We start from the raw sequence: 15,453 nt of genomic DNA, 5'->3' as shown, positions 1-15,453 counted from the left end.
ATTCGAACGTACACTCGACATCAAAACGACATTCGGATAATAATCAGGCCGGTAAGTCCGGATAAGTCCGAGCGAACTGAACGTAAGGATAATAAATAACTGACATCATTAAATAATCGTATCAAAATGTACGTTCAAAATTCAGATATCTTAAAATATCATTTAGTTTTCGTGCATTTCGCTCGTACTTGTCCGTACATGTGTCTACTGGCGCGAACGAGACGCACTATAACTAATTAACACCATTGAGATCATTTAGATGTCATCAGTGGACGTTCGAATAGGCCTGTTTATATAAGAGTTCGAAAAGCTATGCAACGCTACGCGTGCTACGCCGTAGCTCGTAGCAGCATTTTCTTTATTGTAATGTGGTAACAAACATTAATGAGTCTGCCTAACCGTACCATAGAGAAATAAGTAAGCTTAGAGGCTAGAAACCCACTTATTATGAGTTTTAAGCGAGATTTGCGAAATCTTATTTCTAATAAGATTTTAATGTCATAATCATAAGACGTAGGTACTTGTTACATTTTAGCGAGTTATAACATATCATATAATAATACGTGTTTATCATACCTCTGTACCTCCCATATAACTTTAAGGAAACTCATGAGCAAACTATGCTTATTATAGTATTCAGTTGGGATTTTTGATCATGACAACACACATTTATTTTTATTATTTTCGGCAGACTGTCTAACTTAAATATTTATGCTCGTCTAATATGACTTGAATCTTTATTCATCTATATCTTTATTGTAATCATTTATATGGTTATTTTTAGGTTTTACCGAGGGGGAAATGTCTTATTATTTTAAACGGTCAAAAAGATTATCCAGAACACAGAATATGATACCAATTTGATACCTATCAATATCAGTGCGTGGCTCTCGCTCTCGAGCATATTTAAATTTACTGCATATCAGTTGCTCTTGGTATCAAATAAGTGTAATATTTTTCGTTTGTACAGTATGCCCCTCATTTTCGTAGCTGGCAAAATCGCCGCGCCTGCGCCCTGCCGGCCACGTGTTTACATCGACCCACGCACTTGGGCAGTCTCTCCCCTTCTACAACATAAATAGCTTCCCGTTGCCAAGAGATCTGAACCAACGGTATCGTTCCTGGATAACTTACTGCTACTACAACTCTTCAACGAAGGAAGTTACGCAATAATTGGCTGACGAATTCGGACTTAGATCTACTGTGTAACTTAGAAGTGACTCGGAGCGTGGTGAAAGAGTTGAAATGATGAATATGTAGGTAAGAGATATCTTTATAGTACGTTGAGGGCCACTGGCACCATTCAGTAACCCGGGGTTAACTGGTTAAACCTGGATTTACCAAGGCTAGTAGATGGTGCAAGTTGCGCTGAGTGTTAAATCTGATATTGATACATATTGATATGAATTGATACCTACAAAATGTAGGTACCTACTAGTATTTAAACATTTAACTTTTCACAATAATTTCGAACTCGATACCAATAGGTAGATAATCCATTTATTACTAATTCAGTACCTAAACTTTTCCTTTACGTCGATAACAAGGGAAATAATACGAGAAATGTGGCTTGCCGTTCTGGAGGTTAGGAAACTGCTGTTGGTCCTAGCAGGAGGTACTTACTTAGATTAGGCAGTACGTAATAAAAACACTTTCTTGCTAGAACGATACCTATTTAGCATTAAGTAACTGAGCCACAATCAAGTGTTTTGTATTACCAAAAGCGTGACTTCAATTCCTCCAATACCTACCAAATGCTATTTATTATTACAATAACAAATGGCGACAGAGAAATATATAAATGACGACAGAAAAAATCTAACCTTTCTTTGTGTAAATACTGCTGGCAATAAGTACCTAATGGTATTTCGGACCTACTTATCTGAATATTATAACAGACTGTATAACGTACATACCTACAAAGTTTCTCATACTTATATTTACTTATTCTTAATTTATAATCTATACGCCTGGCTATCATGTTACAGACGTAAGTAATGCCAGTGGTGATACCGGCGACGCTGGCGCCGCGGGCGCCGGCTGGCGTGCGGGCGCGCGAGGCCCTAGTCCCGGCCGGCGTCGGCGGCGCCCGGGCGCGGGAGGCGCTCACTGCTGCGGGCGTCAGCGCGCGGGCGCGCCAGGCGCTCGCCGCCGTCGGCGCGGAGCGGGCGAGGGCGCGCGAAGCGGGCATGCGACGCCGCTTTCAGTTTGCGCTCAATGCACAGCTCTCGCAGTCACTCTTCTCTGCCAATCAGATACACCTAAGGTACAAATGGTGAGTGATAATAATTGTAAGTGCCAAGCAATTCATGGCGATTAGGCCGCGAGATTTACGCTCCGCTTCCTTTATTTGTTGTCGGCGGTCAACAACTCATGGCGCAAAATACTGGTTCTCTGTGCCGGTTCTATACGTAGATTAACGTAGTAATAATAGTTCAAGGTCCATATAATATAGTCCCAATTTGCTCTTTACACCTATACTTAGATTATAGTTGTAGGTGGAGACGTTACATTTTCCAGGGCAAAGTTAAGCGGTAGTGCAACCTCTTATATAAAGTTGTTGTCTAGGTTGGACGGGCGATTAGTGGGCGCGTGGCCGACCCCGCGCTGGGAGTGGATCCCCTCGGGCCGGGACGCGGCCCGGGACCGATTCGGTCCGGAGCACCGCGACCCCTTGCAGTTGCCCGCCTTCGAGCTGCCGCCGCGGTTCCACCCACCCACGCCGCCTAACATGCATTTCACGGTAAAACACATACTAAACCGAAATTGATGATTCAAATAAATAAATGATGCAATTATAAAGAAAACTTGAGACGATTCAGATTCAAACAAGACAGCTCAGTAATAACTTGTGTTTTGTCTCGCGATTAGTGAGAAGGCACAAAAAGCGTCTACGTCTACCTAAGTACTTATGTTCCGGTCTGTAAACAATGCGCGGTTGTCATATAGGAAGATGCTGAGCCGCACGCCGCTCGGATCCTGTGTGTCAGTGAGACAAGCGTTATTGAACGTATATAGCTATGCCTCGCTCGTACCCCGGATCAGCGTGAGGTTCCGCATCCAATTTGAAGACCGCCTTACTCACAAGTTAGTATTTATTGCACATTTTAAATCTCGATTTTCAGCATATGGATCTACACCACGCGGTAGCGGGTGGTCCACGAGCAGGCGGTGGAGCCGTAGGCGCCCCTGGTGCTAGTTCGAGCTCCAGTGGCACCAGCGGCGCGGTCGGCGCGGGGGCGGCCGTACTGGCGCTCGCGGCGCTTGTGCTGCTGGCGCGGGCGCTTGAGCGCTGCCTCGACCAGAGGTTCTTTAAATGTAAGATGTGTGGATGGGTGGATGGATGAATGGATGGTTATTATATGTATTCATTATCCCTTCTTCCCTGTTCCTGACTTGAACCTATTAGAGACGTAGGTATTCTGATTCTAATAACAGGATATGAATTTGATCTGGATTTATTATGTACTTTTGGCACTATCTAACAGATCAATCAGATATCATCTCCATAACAAATCCAGATCTACTTAATTCGTAACCTGTGATTACAATCAAATACGCCTCATTATCAAAACTCAACTAAGTTTTTCGTATTTTACAGTACTGCGGAGGCGATCAGATGAATGGTTTACACCGAACGTACTCGCTACAAGCCGTAAGTTAAAATTAAGTATATATAGTCACCGTAAATTGTAACTTAAATTTTAAAGATTTTATTGGTGTTACTCGGTATTACCTGTCTATACCTTAAAATAGTCAGTGTAAAATATGTATACGGAAATCCACTGCTGTGGCCCAGGTTGATAGAGAAGGGGAATCCCGTTATGTAGCCCTTAACTTTTATATTCATATCCTACAAGATCCTAATTAAAATGAATACCATTAAAGCGTTCACATAGTAAGGTAAGTATATTTTGGGTCATATCGACTAACCGATAGACCGTCAGAATCATGGAAACGTAACGTCTTAGCGGCAAAGGGCTATCATGTATAACAATATTGTTATGTACCTATGGTATTAAATTTGTATTTCCAGATCACATGAGAGAGGAGGGGACAATGGACGGCGCAGTTCCGGAGAGCCCGGATTTGCCTTTGGGCGACCCCCCACCGCCGTACTCCATGTGCCTGCCCAAGAGTCCGCAAGCCTCTAGCATCGCAGAGCCACCGCCGCCTTACTCAGCCTGCTACGTCGCCTTTGGGGGGCCTCAGGACCCGATACCCAGAGTGTATTTGAATGGCCCCTCGTTGAACTCGTTCCAAGACACAGGCCAACCAGTAATAGATGGGGACAGGCATCATGCTGCCGGGCCTGAAGCGGCAGAGGTGACACCGGAGGACATGAGAGCCGGTGACAGAGAGTCCGATACACGTCTTGCAGAATGGAGGTCGAGTAGAGATACCATAGCTTCGGAAACAGCCGCTGTGTTTCCCAATAGTGTAGCCTAGTGCAGCGATCGACTTTGCGAGGTTAAACATTATCATTTGCTTACGTTAGGTACTTGTATAGAAGTATTTTTGTATATTACTGATATTTATATCGTTCTCTAAGTAGGTGACTTAAGTAATACATCCTAATTTTAGCAAGTAGATTTAGAGTGGAAATTTTGTTGTAATTTATAAACACGCCCTAAGTCATTCAACACACGTACTTACATTTCTTTTAAGGTTGATTCTGATATAGTATATTATGTATGTACCGACTGTATAAAGAAATTATTGTTTGTTAGCAATATTAGCAGGTATGTTTAAGGATTTATTTAGGCACATTTTAGTCTTCGAAATTATTATATTATACTTATGTCGTAACGTAAGTATCTACGACTTACGCACCTACCAAAAAAATATTGCACTGTAATTCGAATACTGTAGCGACCAGCATACTTACATACAACGATACAACGAATTCCTTAAAAATAAATCCTACTTTAGACTAACAATCATGTTTTTTATTGTGTACCTGCTAGGTTGCTTGCTACAACGCTAGATGAGATGGACGCCAATTTAAATTATGATCAAATTGGCAATCTGATTGTCCCGTCTGGCTGGACTAAGGCCTCATTCCCACGGGCGCTTTAACAAGATTGAAGGGTCAATAAAATTGATGTTCGTTATTTCCATATTATTTAACTGAAATTTATTTCGTTTTGTAAACTTAGGTAATTGTTAAAATATCTTAAGAAAACATGAATGAATAAGTGATGAAGAAGGATTACCTACATTTTTCAGATTCAGGTTGTCTAATATGTTCTCACTTCTGACTCTTCTGAGGTGAAAAGTTGTATGTACAACATGAGATCAAAGTTAATACATATTTACATCTCGTGCGCTTTGAGTCCCTTAATGCCCAGTTATACAATAAACTATTATCTTATCTTATCTTAAACTGCTGTAACTAGCCGTAAGCCCTATCTATAAATATAAAACATTTAAGTAATAAAAAGCCTTAATTATGAAATTGAATTAGATTTTACTCATACTTCAATATAAATATTAAGTTAAAAAGTTTGATAACAACGCCATCTCTGGGCCGCGGGGGGAATTAAGATCATAACAAGCTACGTATTGCTCATCGAACCATTATTAATGTTCAAGTAGTTGCGTGAGAAATTACATAGATGGCTCTGGGGTATGATGAAATCATAGTCAATCAAAAATAAACCTTAAGTGTGAGATACAAGGACTACACGAATAAACGTGTCGTTTTAGACCATTAGATCTGAAGTATCAAATGCCCTACAATGAGCGAGTCCGAGGTATTTTATCAAACAAAATTAAGTCTTAAGTAAAAAGGCGTAAGGATTACATCTGAAAATTATAATCTGGATTTATAGGTAAATCATTGACGAATAGGTATAATTCTAAGAATCAGATGTCGCCGTTAGGGAGTCCGACTTACGAAGGAGCGCAGGTGTGCCTATAGCTCGGACATGATTCTTGGAAGAGATGTCGGGGTTAGGTATTTTACGCAGATGCAGCGCAGGTGTGCTTGTAACTCGGACATAATTCTTGGAGAAAATGTCGGGGTTAAGCAGGTGCGACACAGGTGCTATGTCCGTATTAGCGTGTCCGAGATAGGGAAAAATCATATAAAAGGGCTGAGAGGAGAGGTCGCGAGTTTAGTTTTATCTTCAGCATCCGGACCGACACCTGACTTTGGGTTTCATAAAGTGCGTCAAAATTACTGGTGAGTGGAAAAACTCTGTTCATTTTTCTAAGTGTTTGGCTTTATCGAGGGAAAGACTATGTCTTTGTCTCATAAAGTTAATATTTGGAATTCGTATCTATGTTTGGCGTTGTGGAGACAATTTTATGTTTCCATAATGTTTAAGCTTGGGTATTGTCGAATGGAGTGTTTTCACTTTGCTATTAATTTTTAATAGGAGTTTTGTAACGAAGGTTTAGAGTCTAGTGAATGCTCTGGTTATCTATCGTTGGCTTTCGAGGACGAATGTTTTCGGAAGGCTAGGGTTAGAAGATGTGTTATTTTTCGGACAGTGCGGGGTCAATACTTTGTAACGTTGGAATTTAATGCATCTGTACTGAGTATTTCACTATCATTTTGGGCCTTTTTGACATAGTAATCATTTAGATTCAGTTTAGTTGTTTGCTTTAAATATAATGTCTATTATATGGCATTATTATTGAATAATTAAGGTTAATTGTCTTAAAATTGTACCTGAAAACTCCTAGACTATTTTTATATATTTCGAAACCAAATCAGTGTCTAGACAGACAGTTTGTCTAGCCTTTCATCTGTTATCCTAACGGTGACAAACGACAGATGGAAGGAGGTTTTTTCCTATTTACCAAGATGAGGGTTGTCTTGGGGCTTATCTTTTTACCTACATAGAAAGCCAAATATCTCTCCCTCCTTGGTCTACCGATGTCCAGCTGTAGCTAGTAAAATGGGAGATTTCACGTGCGAATCATCTGGAGTAATCCGGGCTCATTTGAAACCTACAGTATTCGGGGACCTCGTATATTAAATATATTTATTTATACCATTCTTAGACACAATAGGGTCGTCCTACCCGAGTGGCCTCCCGGTCTTTGTACCAAATGCCTCGGGGGGGGGCAATAACTCGAGCCTATAGGTTGAAATTCTCAGAATCGCTCGCTGAATGATTACAGCTTCTCGTAGGGACTACACTTGCGTATATTCCAAAGTACCAGGTCAATGGTAAGAATGAACTGTGCTTTGGTTATACTAGATTAGGGACAGTGGCTAGAGTTAGGGTAGAATCACACACTCATTTGTTGTTTTTTTAGGGTTTTTTTAGTTCTAGTCTATAAAATTGATATGGTTAATATAATAATAATATATTTATCTTTAAGGGTTTAAAAATATGGTTTCTTTATCCTAATATATGTGTGTTTAAAAGGTGAAGGTTCTACTGCCTTAACTTTCCTATTTTCTAATTTATATGGGGATCATGTTTTATGAAATTTCTATTTATATTTCTGGTTTACTGGTGTGGGGACGAGGTACTGAGTGGTTCAATCAGGTTTTCATGATCAATACTTAAATATCAAGCTGGGTTTAGGAGTACAGGCTGGTCTGAGATGGACGGATCGAAGATTAGTTCTGTTTTAGGGACCCCTTTGGCAAGACAAGAGTAGTTCAATGGGAAAAGTTGAGTGAAATAATGCTCATCTTGATATTTCAGTTTCAATAAACATAATAATTAGCAAATAAACTCGGTACTTTGTTTATACATCTAGAGAACTAGGAATTCTGACTATATTATCAGTTCTGGGGAATGAGACTAAAGGGATTAGTATCCCTAGCTTTTGAATATAAAAAAGATAAGTAATTTTGATGACTGATGGATACTTTGGCACTTCTTTTCATCATCATCTAGGTGCGCATAGGTTCCGGAGTGCTGGTCAAAGCCCGTCTGGCTAGAGGTAGGGTAGGTGATCCGATTGATATTGTTATCGGACTAAGAGCTCCCAGACCTGCATCGAAATATGGAGGCAGTATGTGTGAGTAAATCACACGTCGTTTAGAAGATGATAGTTAAATATAATTATCCTTAAAATGCTAGGGAGTAAATGAGCTTACCTGGGAGTGCTGCCTCTATAGTACCCCGGGAGCTTAATAGGCGTAGCAGGATTTTACCAAAAACATTTTTAAATTCATATTATATTCATACCATTCGAATATTTAACAAAAACAATAATATCTTGCCTTGAAATTTGTTCAATATACTGTGTCTGAGACTCAATTAAAATACCCTTCAGATTATTCTTTAATATCATAATAAAACATATCTTCAGTACCATAATTATCTTCTTACAATCTAGGTAAAGTAAAATAATATTGGAGTCCAAAATATAGCTGTTACTCATTAAAGAATCTAGGGTATCTCGGTTCACTTCAGAGGGGTCCTAACTACTAGACTAGACGATCACGTGGCCAATTATTAGTGTAATTAGGAAAATATGTATTTATATATTTATTTATATAGGTTAAGAGGGTGGAGAGTGACATTTTGAATGCCGTGACCAGTATGTAAGATGTACCACAGGGTACATTTTGGTGCAGTGACCATGGGATCTAAAGTATACCTTTCTTAGGGTACATTTTGGATACCAAGGTATCTAAAATAAATAATAGAAAGTAGCCTTTCGGGCTACATTTTGTTGCAAGTGAAAGCGGGGTGGGTACGCTATTTTTGGATTCTTAAGAAAAATATTTGCTTTGCCTTGTAACTAAAAAGACAAAAATTTACTTCATTATTTAATAATTAAGGCCTTAAATACATTTCTTCAGTTTTCAGTCTTGGTTCAGGGTAGTGTTCTTAGAGATACTGCTGTCTAGAAGGTGCCTTTCTTTCAACATTCAGTCATGGTCAGGGACTTTTAGGAACATTCTTCATTTTCTAACTGCTAGTGTATCTTGTATCTGAGAAATAAAAAGAACATACATTAGTTGAATAAGAATTGACTTATTTTAAGCATAAATAGGGAATTTATTTGTAGGTTAACATTTAAGATAAGATAAGACAGGACAGCTTATACCTAAGTCATATCATGTAAGAGTATTTTAGTTTAAATTATGAGGGGGTGAAACTTATTACATTAGTCACAAGTAGGAAGTGTAATAGACTGATGATGAGCGGCGGGAAAAAAAAACACTTCAAAATTACAGTGGTCTAAAGGAATGGGGGTGAAGCCCAACTTTCTTATAAGTAGCAACGCAAATGTGATAGCTAGTGCTTAGTTTACAACAGTTAGGATGGAATTAAATGGGGATGAACATTCACATATAATGTTCCCAGAGTTTCTTATCATTAGGCGAATTGGTTTTCACTTTACTAGGTACATACATAAGCAGTAGTATTTCATAAATGCTTGCCTTTCATAACATAGTAGTAACAGATCATTGTTTCATTAATATGAATAAATCGAATAAAAATAAAATCATTTTGTTGAGTACACCTCATCACTTTAAGCCAGGGGCTGACCAGATTGATCTGACATATAAGGACTATGTATAATTGGTAGTTAAGATAGTTTATGATAACAGTAACAGAATCTCATACATAACTGTAGGATAGGAAGTGTGGGTAAGAGTGCCACCCATGTATGAACATTTATCTACATACTCTTCGATATGGAAACCTAAAAGTCACAACATTTATCAAGTATGGAGCTGAAATATGTAGTTCACTGTTTATAGTCATTGCTAATATCAACTAGAGCCAGGCCTCTTAGACATTATCACAGTTGCTCAAATAATTTCATGAAAATCGATTAAGATATTTAACACGCTAAGCAGCGCGCATACAAAATCATTAGTAGTATGGATACATAATATTATCATAGGTGACTTAGAATTATAGTACTGCTCTTGATTGCAGTCGAATTAGTATACAGTTGGTTAAGCGAGCATATATAAGTACCCATGGTATAGTACCTACAGTAGATAAGAATAACGCAGGGATCATTTTTTCTGTCTGTCGAGCAGCCATTGTTTCAGCAAAATTCTTGAAATACGGCCATCAAACAGGGAGTCTTCAAAATATTTGTAGTAGTAGGACCCATGGTCGTCTGAAATAAAATAGACAAGTATTAGGAGATTTAGTTGAAATAGAGTACACTAAGTACCTGTAGATTTTCTTCCTCAGTTTCAGTCGGGCAATATATCAAAATGTTTCTTAAAAACATCCATTCGCGGGGGTGCGTTATTATTTTCGATACAAATTAAAAATATATTTAAACACATCCAATGGAGGTATTAGGATTCATAATGTAAAAGTAAGCAGTACTAAAATACTTCAAAATAAAAAAAAAAGTTTTGAGAACCTTTGTCTTACGGGACATATTTCCATAAGCTAGGTTTTAAATAAGTTAGATTAAGTTAAAATGATTGGAATAGGATATGTAAAGCTAAAGAAGGGTTTCATCTCTCTGCTTTTCCAACGGGAACTCTCCGCTCAGGCTTTTGAAATATTTGTGTCAGCCACAAGTCATGAGTTTTTTTTAGTTATAATGAGTTTTGTATTTAAGTAAGGAAATAAAATACCTGTCATGCCTGGAGACAGTCTGTAGATGTAGGTTGTAGGCAGGTAAATTGTTACTGCAGAGCGATGCCAGTTCTCGGAACACTGGAATTGGATATGTGAAAAAGTTAGTTAAAGTAGGGTTTATTTAAGAAAACCTATTTATAAGTATCATTAAAAGTGTTTACTATTTACTACAGGTAGGGTCTTCATAGTCAAGATAAGAAAAAAATCAATTAACTTATTTTTGAGAGCAATGAAAATTTTCCTAAGTTTGTTTTTCAAGGTACATATGTATGTTTACAGTTGCTTTCTAGTAGCATGAGTGTTATACTACTTACTTGGAGATTGACGAAAGACTTGCAAGAGCCCCATGAATGTAATAAACATTGGGAATTTGCACCGCTCTACTTAAAGTTTCACTGGCGGCTACCAGTAACCATTTTTGTTTGCTGAAAATTGAAACATATACTGTAAGATTAATTGCAGTAAAAAGAATAATTATGATAGGACTAGGTTTGGGCCCTCATATTTTATCTCATTTACAGAAGAACTGCGGAATCCTTTTAATTTTAATTAACATGCTAGAAGTCCTGTTTGTCTTTAGCTGACATTATCAAATAATTATGGTTTCTATGATATATTGCACTTCCAAATTCAGGAAACTTGTAGTTCATGAAAAATAGAGTCTTTTCCAAGGAGAAATTTAGAATAACAATATTTATTAAATTCCCAATACAGTAAGACTGAACCAGAGAGTAGATGTCTAATAGCAGAAATGTCATACTTACATTTTACAGTTGTTTGGTTTCATCAAAAATAGCAAAGGAGTCTCCAAAGTGTAATTTCAATTCCTTTTCGTGATGATTTGCGCATACCAGCATTCACTTTTTTAGAGTTGTCAGTTTGCTGAAAAACCAAACATAGCTTGTAAATCTTATTACAATAGAAAAAGTGTAGTGAAACACTATTACTACATTAGGTAGACAACATATAACAAAAACAACATGTAATTCTTACATACAATAGAAATTTTGGTCCCTTTCAGTTTTCAAAAAAAAGAAATGTGTTTGTTGCTGAACAAAGAATAAAAATAAGGCGACACAACACATTAGGCATAAGCATTATAACATAGGTCAATTTAAAATCAATTATTTTCAGTTACCTGATATTCTGGCAAGTTTAACAACCTTTTAACTGTTAAATAAAGGAACAAGTAAAAACCTTACCTTGTTTTGAGGAAGTTTCCACATTTAAGTCATTTCATGCACATTATCAACAGCTAGACTCATTTACACATCCTTGTACTAGACAGTTTGTACACTGGATCGTAGTTAAAAGCACTAGGTTCACCCATCGTTTGACGAAAAAAGTACAAGTTTCCAGGGGGAACATTAGCCATGTAATGTTTCTGAATTTCCACATCATTTGTTTTCTACAGATTCTGCGATGCATTATAATATTATGAAAATCATAGGAACACTCTCAGAGGCAATCTTTGCTTTATATTTCAAATTTGGTCCCTGTGGGTAATATTGTTGACGCAATCATTCACGAAACAACGTCACAGCGTAAATAAAGTTTGGTTCTCAGCGTTTCTTGGGTGTATTGGTATTTGAATAGTATGACGCCGGTAACTGAGGTAACTTTGAATAATATATAACATCACAAACAATAATTATGAAGAGGATGAATGTCGTTATAAGAAGAAAATACAACTTATCAGGTTGACAGCTTGACAGTCGCGGGAGTTGCCATGGACAAATCACTTGAGCAGCGTTCCAATTCAGTCTAGAATAGCTTGTGGTTTGAAGCTACTAAATTGATAATTTAATTTTTCTCATTGTGTGAAAGTGTTTTTATCATCAAATTGATACGATGTACAAATTATGGACTTGAATAATAAAGTATTTCCTTTTTCAAATTTAATTACTTACGCCATCTATTGAAAACTTACTTACAAACAAACAATACCCGACTAAATTGTGTGAGTTATATTTTGTATGTTGCCGGGAATATTAAAGCGTGTTTTTGATTTCGTCGCATTATACTCCCAAGCGCACACGCACCATGTTGCCAGGGATATTAAAGCGTGTTTTTGATTTCACATTATACTCACGGGCGCACGCGCACCTTTAGAAAAATATATTATCTATGCAAAAAGGCGAGTCTACACTCTCGATTTCATGCAGCTTTGGAAAATGTAGGCGCGATGAGTTGTCGCCCCATAGAAAGTTTGAATTTCGCGCCTTTTCTGCTGGCAAACGTGTTTGACCGCCTATAGCTTCAATTTTGACAGTTCATACGATTACTTATTCTGTGGTTCAGTGTAATATTTAATTTGCAAAATAAACAAAGTGCGGTTTTACGGATACATTATTGTTTTGTGAGAAAGTGTAGTGTTATTTGAATTAAATTACATTAAAATTAGTATAAATTATGATTATTGTTGTGCGCGAGTGACAAGTTTCACTAGATTTAGTGAATTTTATAATTTTATTCGACTTTCAAAGTGATGAAACTTGAGCGAGTGATTACAACTATGTGGAAATCTGTGGCGTTGCTGAAAGTAACAATGAAGACATGCTACAGCTGGCTAACACGTTCAAGCAACTGCTGGACCACGCAACCTGGAGATATTCAAGAATATAGGAAGAAGAAACCTTATCGGACTGGAATCCATCAACCTGCGTTTCGGCATGTACTTGACTTGAATCACGGTTTCCCTGTGCGACAGTAAACACGACGAATGATGTGTGGTTGCTTCAATAAAGGCTTGAGATATAGGCGGAGAAGAAGAAAGCAAGGTGTACTTTGGATAATCGCTGACACAACGCTGTATAACTATAATGGAAGTTTATAAAACATTCAAAGAACTCGTCCTCTTTGCAAGTATTTTTGAAATCAAATGGTGATTGATTGCACGGGTCAAGAACGAAGACAAAGGATCTTCTAGGTGCAGGTGATACAGGACAATTTCTCATGGAACTTCAGGAAACTCAGTATGTATTCTTTTATTTTCTTATTTGTCTGCTTTGGTCTAAAAGTATATTACCTACCTAACCCTTATTTTATAACTAAGAACAGCTGTAAAAATAAATACAAGGGTAATTAAATAAATGTAATTATATTAGGAACACATAGGTATTTAACTATTTAGTGTACCTAGACGTCTAAAATAGTATTACGGTTCGAATTTCTTTTAAATAAGTTGATGTGTCAAACACATTACACATTTTAAAGTGTAAATAGAGATCTTAGCTAGGTACATGATCTGTAACACCATATTGTAACATCCCCATACTGTACCAATGCAAATAAATAATATCTGATTCTGATTCTTATAGTCTAAAATAGTATTACGGTTCGAATTTCTTTTAAATAAGTTGATGTGTCAAACACATTACACATTTTAAAGTGTAAATAGAGATCTTAGCTAGGTACATGATCTGTAACACCATATTGTAACATCCCCATACTGTACCAATGCAAATAAATAATATCTGATTCTGATTCTTATAATTGTAATTAAGTGAATTGAGAACCTGAAATAACTACATTCAAATTAAGTAAGTTCAAGTGGGTGTGTTACAGTGTGTGTGTGTGTGTGTTGTGACACTTCAGAAAGTTTTGACTACTTTAGTCACATTCGAATTGCTTGCTGACAACTGGATAATTTTGACAAGATGTGGACAAGATGGAGGCAAGTAGGATCTTGTAGCCGGTCTCCTAGCAGCTAGTATGATCAAGTAACTACAATCCCTGGATTTTCTGTTGAAAAACGCCCTGATAAGGACTGCATAGAATTTCAAGACACAGTTTTAGAGATGGAGATGCCGACCAAGAAGACATATGTAGACGTGTGACTTCAAAAGTATTGTAATATTTTTTTATTTTCTTTGCTAATAAACAATCAAAACTTTATACTTTTCAAACTCTTAAGGTTTTGTTGTATTCAGCGGGGTATTCAAAATCAAATGAGTAATTGAGGGTATGTTTTGTGTAAAAACTGTTGTAGTTTTCAAAACCCTGTTATTTATTTATTTATTTATAGCCTTATTTCAGAATACAATTTTTTTAATATACTGTATCTACAGTTATCCTTAATCTACATTCTACGGTAAACGCTTCTGTGTGACTTTGGGCAAAGGCCTCTCCCAATCTTCTCCAACTCTTCCTTATTATGAACTAATCTGGTCCATGTTTTCATCGGACCATCTTTTGAATTGCCTGCCTTTGTTTCTTTATGCCCTCTAGGATGCCAGAGTGTTCTAATAGTATGTCCAGCCCACTATTTGGCTATTTCAAAACCCTGTTAAACATGGATAACTACTTGATTTTTATTTAATTTTTAACATTAGAATTGTAAAGTTGTGTGTGCATATTTATGTGTACATTGAGAGCAATGTAAATGTGACATGTCAATGACCTTTAGGGAAAAATGCATTATAAAACAAATCGTTATTTGAGTATATAAAACAAATCGTTATTTGAGTATATTTAGCAGCATATATGGTAGGTTGCTAATTATATGGTTAAGCACGTTTCGGGATTGATTGTTCGTAGTCTGTATATTTCTGCGTTTATTTATTGCATAGTACGTTATCGAAGTTGCGTTTTGAACGGCATTAATGAGTGAAAGGCGGGAAAATTAATCTCAAAGCGTCATCATGAAATCTTATGAGTGCGGTTTTATTTGTACGTATCAATTAATTTTAATACCTACTTAATTAAAGTACTTTCGAGTATTATAAAAAAAGGGAAATAAATGAAAGAATGAAAGGCGATTTTTTTAGAAGCATATAAAACTAAAAATAATGGGCTAGTCTTGGGTGAGGATAGGTTGAGCGAGTTTTTTTTTTTTTCATATTCATATGAATATGTAATTTTAAATATAAATTTCTATTTTTTTTATTTTATTTTGATTACTAATCGGGACGTT

At 36.9% G+C, this 15,453-nt stretch overlaps 1 protein-coding gene and 1 long non-coding RNA gene across 3 annotated transcripts; one reads left to right on the top strand and one right to left on the bottom strand.

Annotated features, from left to right (window-relative positions):
* The first annotated feature begins 1,049 nt into the window (after window positions 1-1,049).
* LOC134679650 (uncharacterized) lies at window positions 1,050-4,940 on the top strand. Of its 2 annotated transcripts, none has more exons than XM_063538600.1 (6): window positions 1,050-1,256; window positions 1,989-2,275; window positions 2,569-2,743; window positions 3,126-3,318; window positions 3,602-3,655; window positions 4,037-4,940. In XM_063538600.1, the coding sequence occupies exons 2-6, from the start codon at window positions 1,998-2,000 to the stop codon at window positions 4,447-4,449; spliced, it is 1,113 nt and encodes a 370-aa protein (XP_063394670.1). In that variant the 5' UTR covers window positions 1,050-1,256; window positions 1,989-1,997; the 3' UTR covers window positions 4,450-4,940. The 2 variants fall into 2 exon arrangements, with proteins under 2 accessions (XP_063394670.1, XP_063394669.1); XM_063538599.1 differs by having other exon boundaries at window positions 1,050-1,260.
* A 5,000-nt stretch (window positions 4,941-9,940) lies between these two features.
* Window positions 9,941-12,243, bottom strand: LOC134679649 (uncharacterized). Its single transcript, XR_010100368.1, has 5 exons — window positions 11,741-12,243; window positions 11,303-11,420; window positions 10,853-10,963; window positions 10,535-10,616; window positions 9,941-10,059 (listed from the first exon to the last, which is right to left on the bottom strand). It is a non-coding gene; the product is annotated as an uncharacterized LOC134679649 (long non-coding RNA).
* Window positions 12,244-15,453: the final 3,210 nt, after the last annotated feature.

The sequence above is a fragment of the Cydia fagiglandana genome, chromosome 2, assembly GCF_963556715.1.
Source record: "Cydia fagiglandana chromosome 2, ilCydFagi1.1, whole genome shotgun sequence".
In the NCBI taxonomy this organism is placed as follows: Eukaryota; Metazoa; Arthropoda; class Insecta; order Lepidoptera; family Tortricidae; genus Cydia; species Cydia fagiglandana.
Note: the sequence above shows the minus strand (reverse complement) of the source record. Positions and strands in the feature narration are given on the sequence as shown.

Excerpts from the sequence above, each read along its gene's own strand:
- LOC134679650 (XM_063538600.1), top strand. The coding sequence starts at position 1,998 with ATGCCAGTGGTGATACCGGCGACGCTGGCGCCGCGGGCGCCGGCTGGC. Across the intron at positions 2,276-2,568 it reads ATACACCTAAGGTACAAATG|GTTGGACGGGCGATTAGTGG; the intron begins GTGAGTGATAAT and ends GTTGTTGTCTAG. Across the intron at positions 3,656-4,036 it reads GAACGTACTCGCTACAAGCC|ATCACATGAGAGAGGAGGGG; the intron begins GTAAGTTAAAAT and ends TTGTATTTCCAG.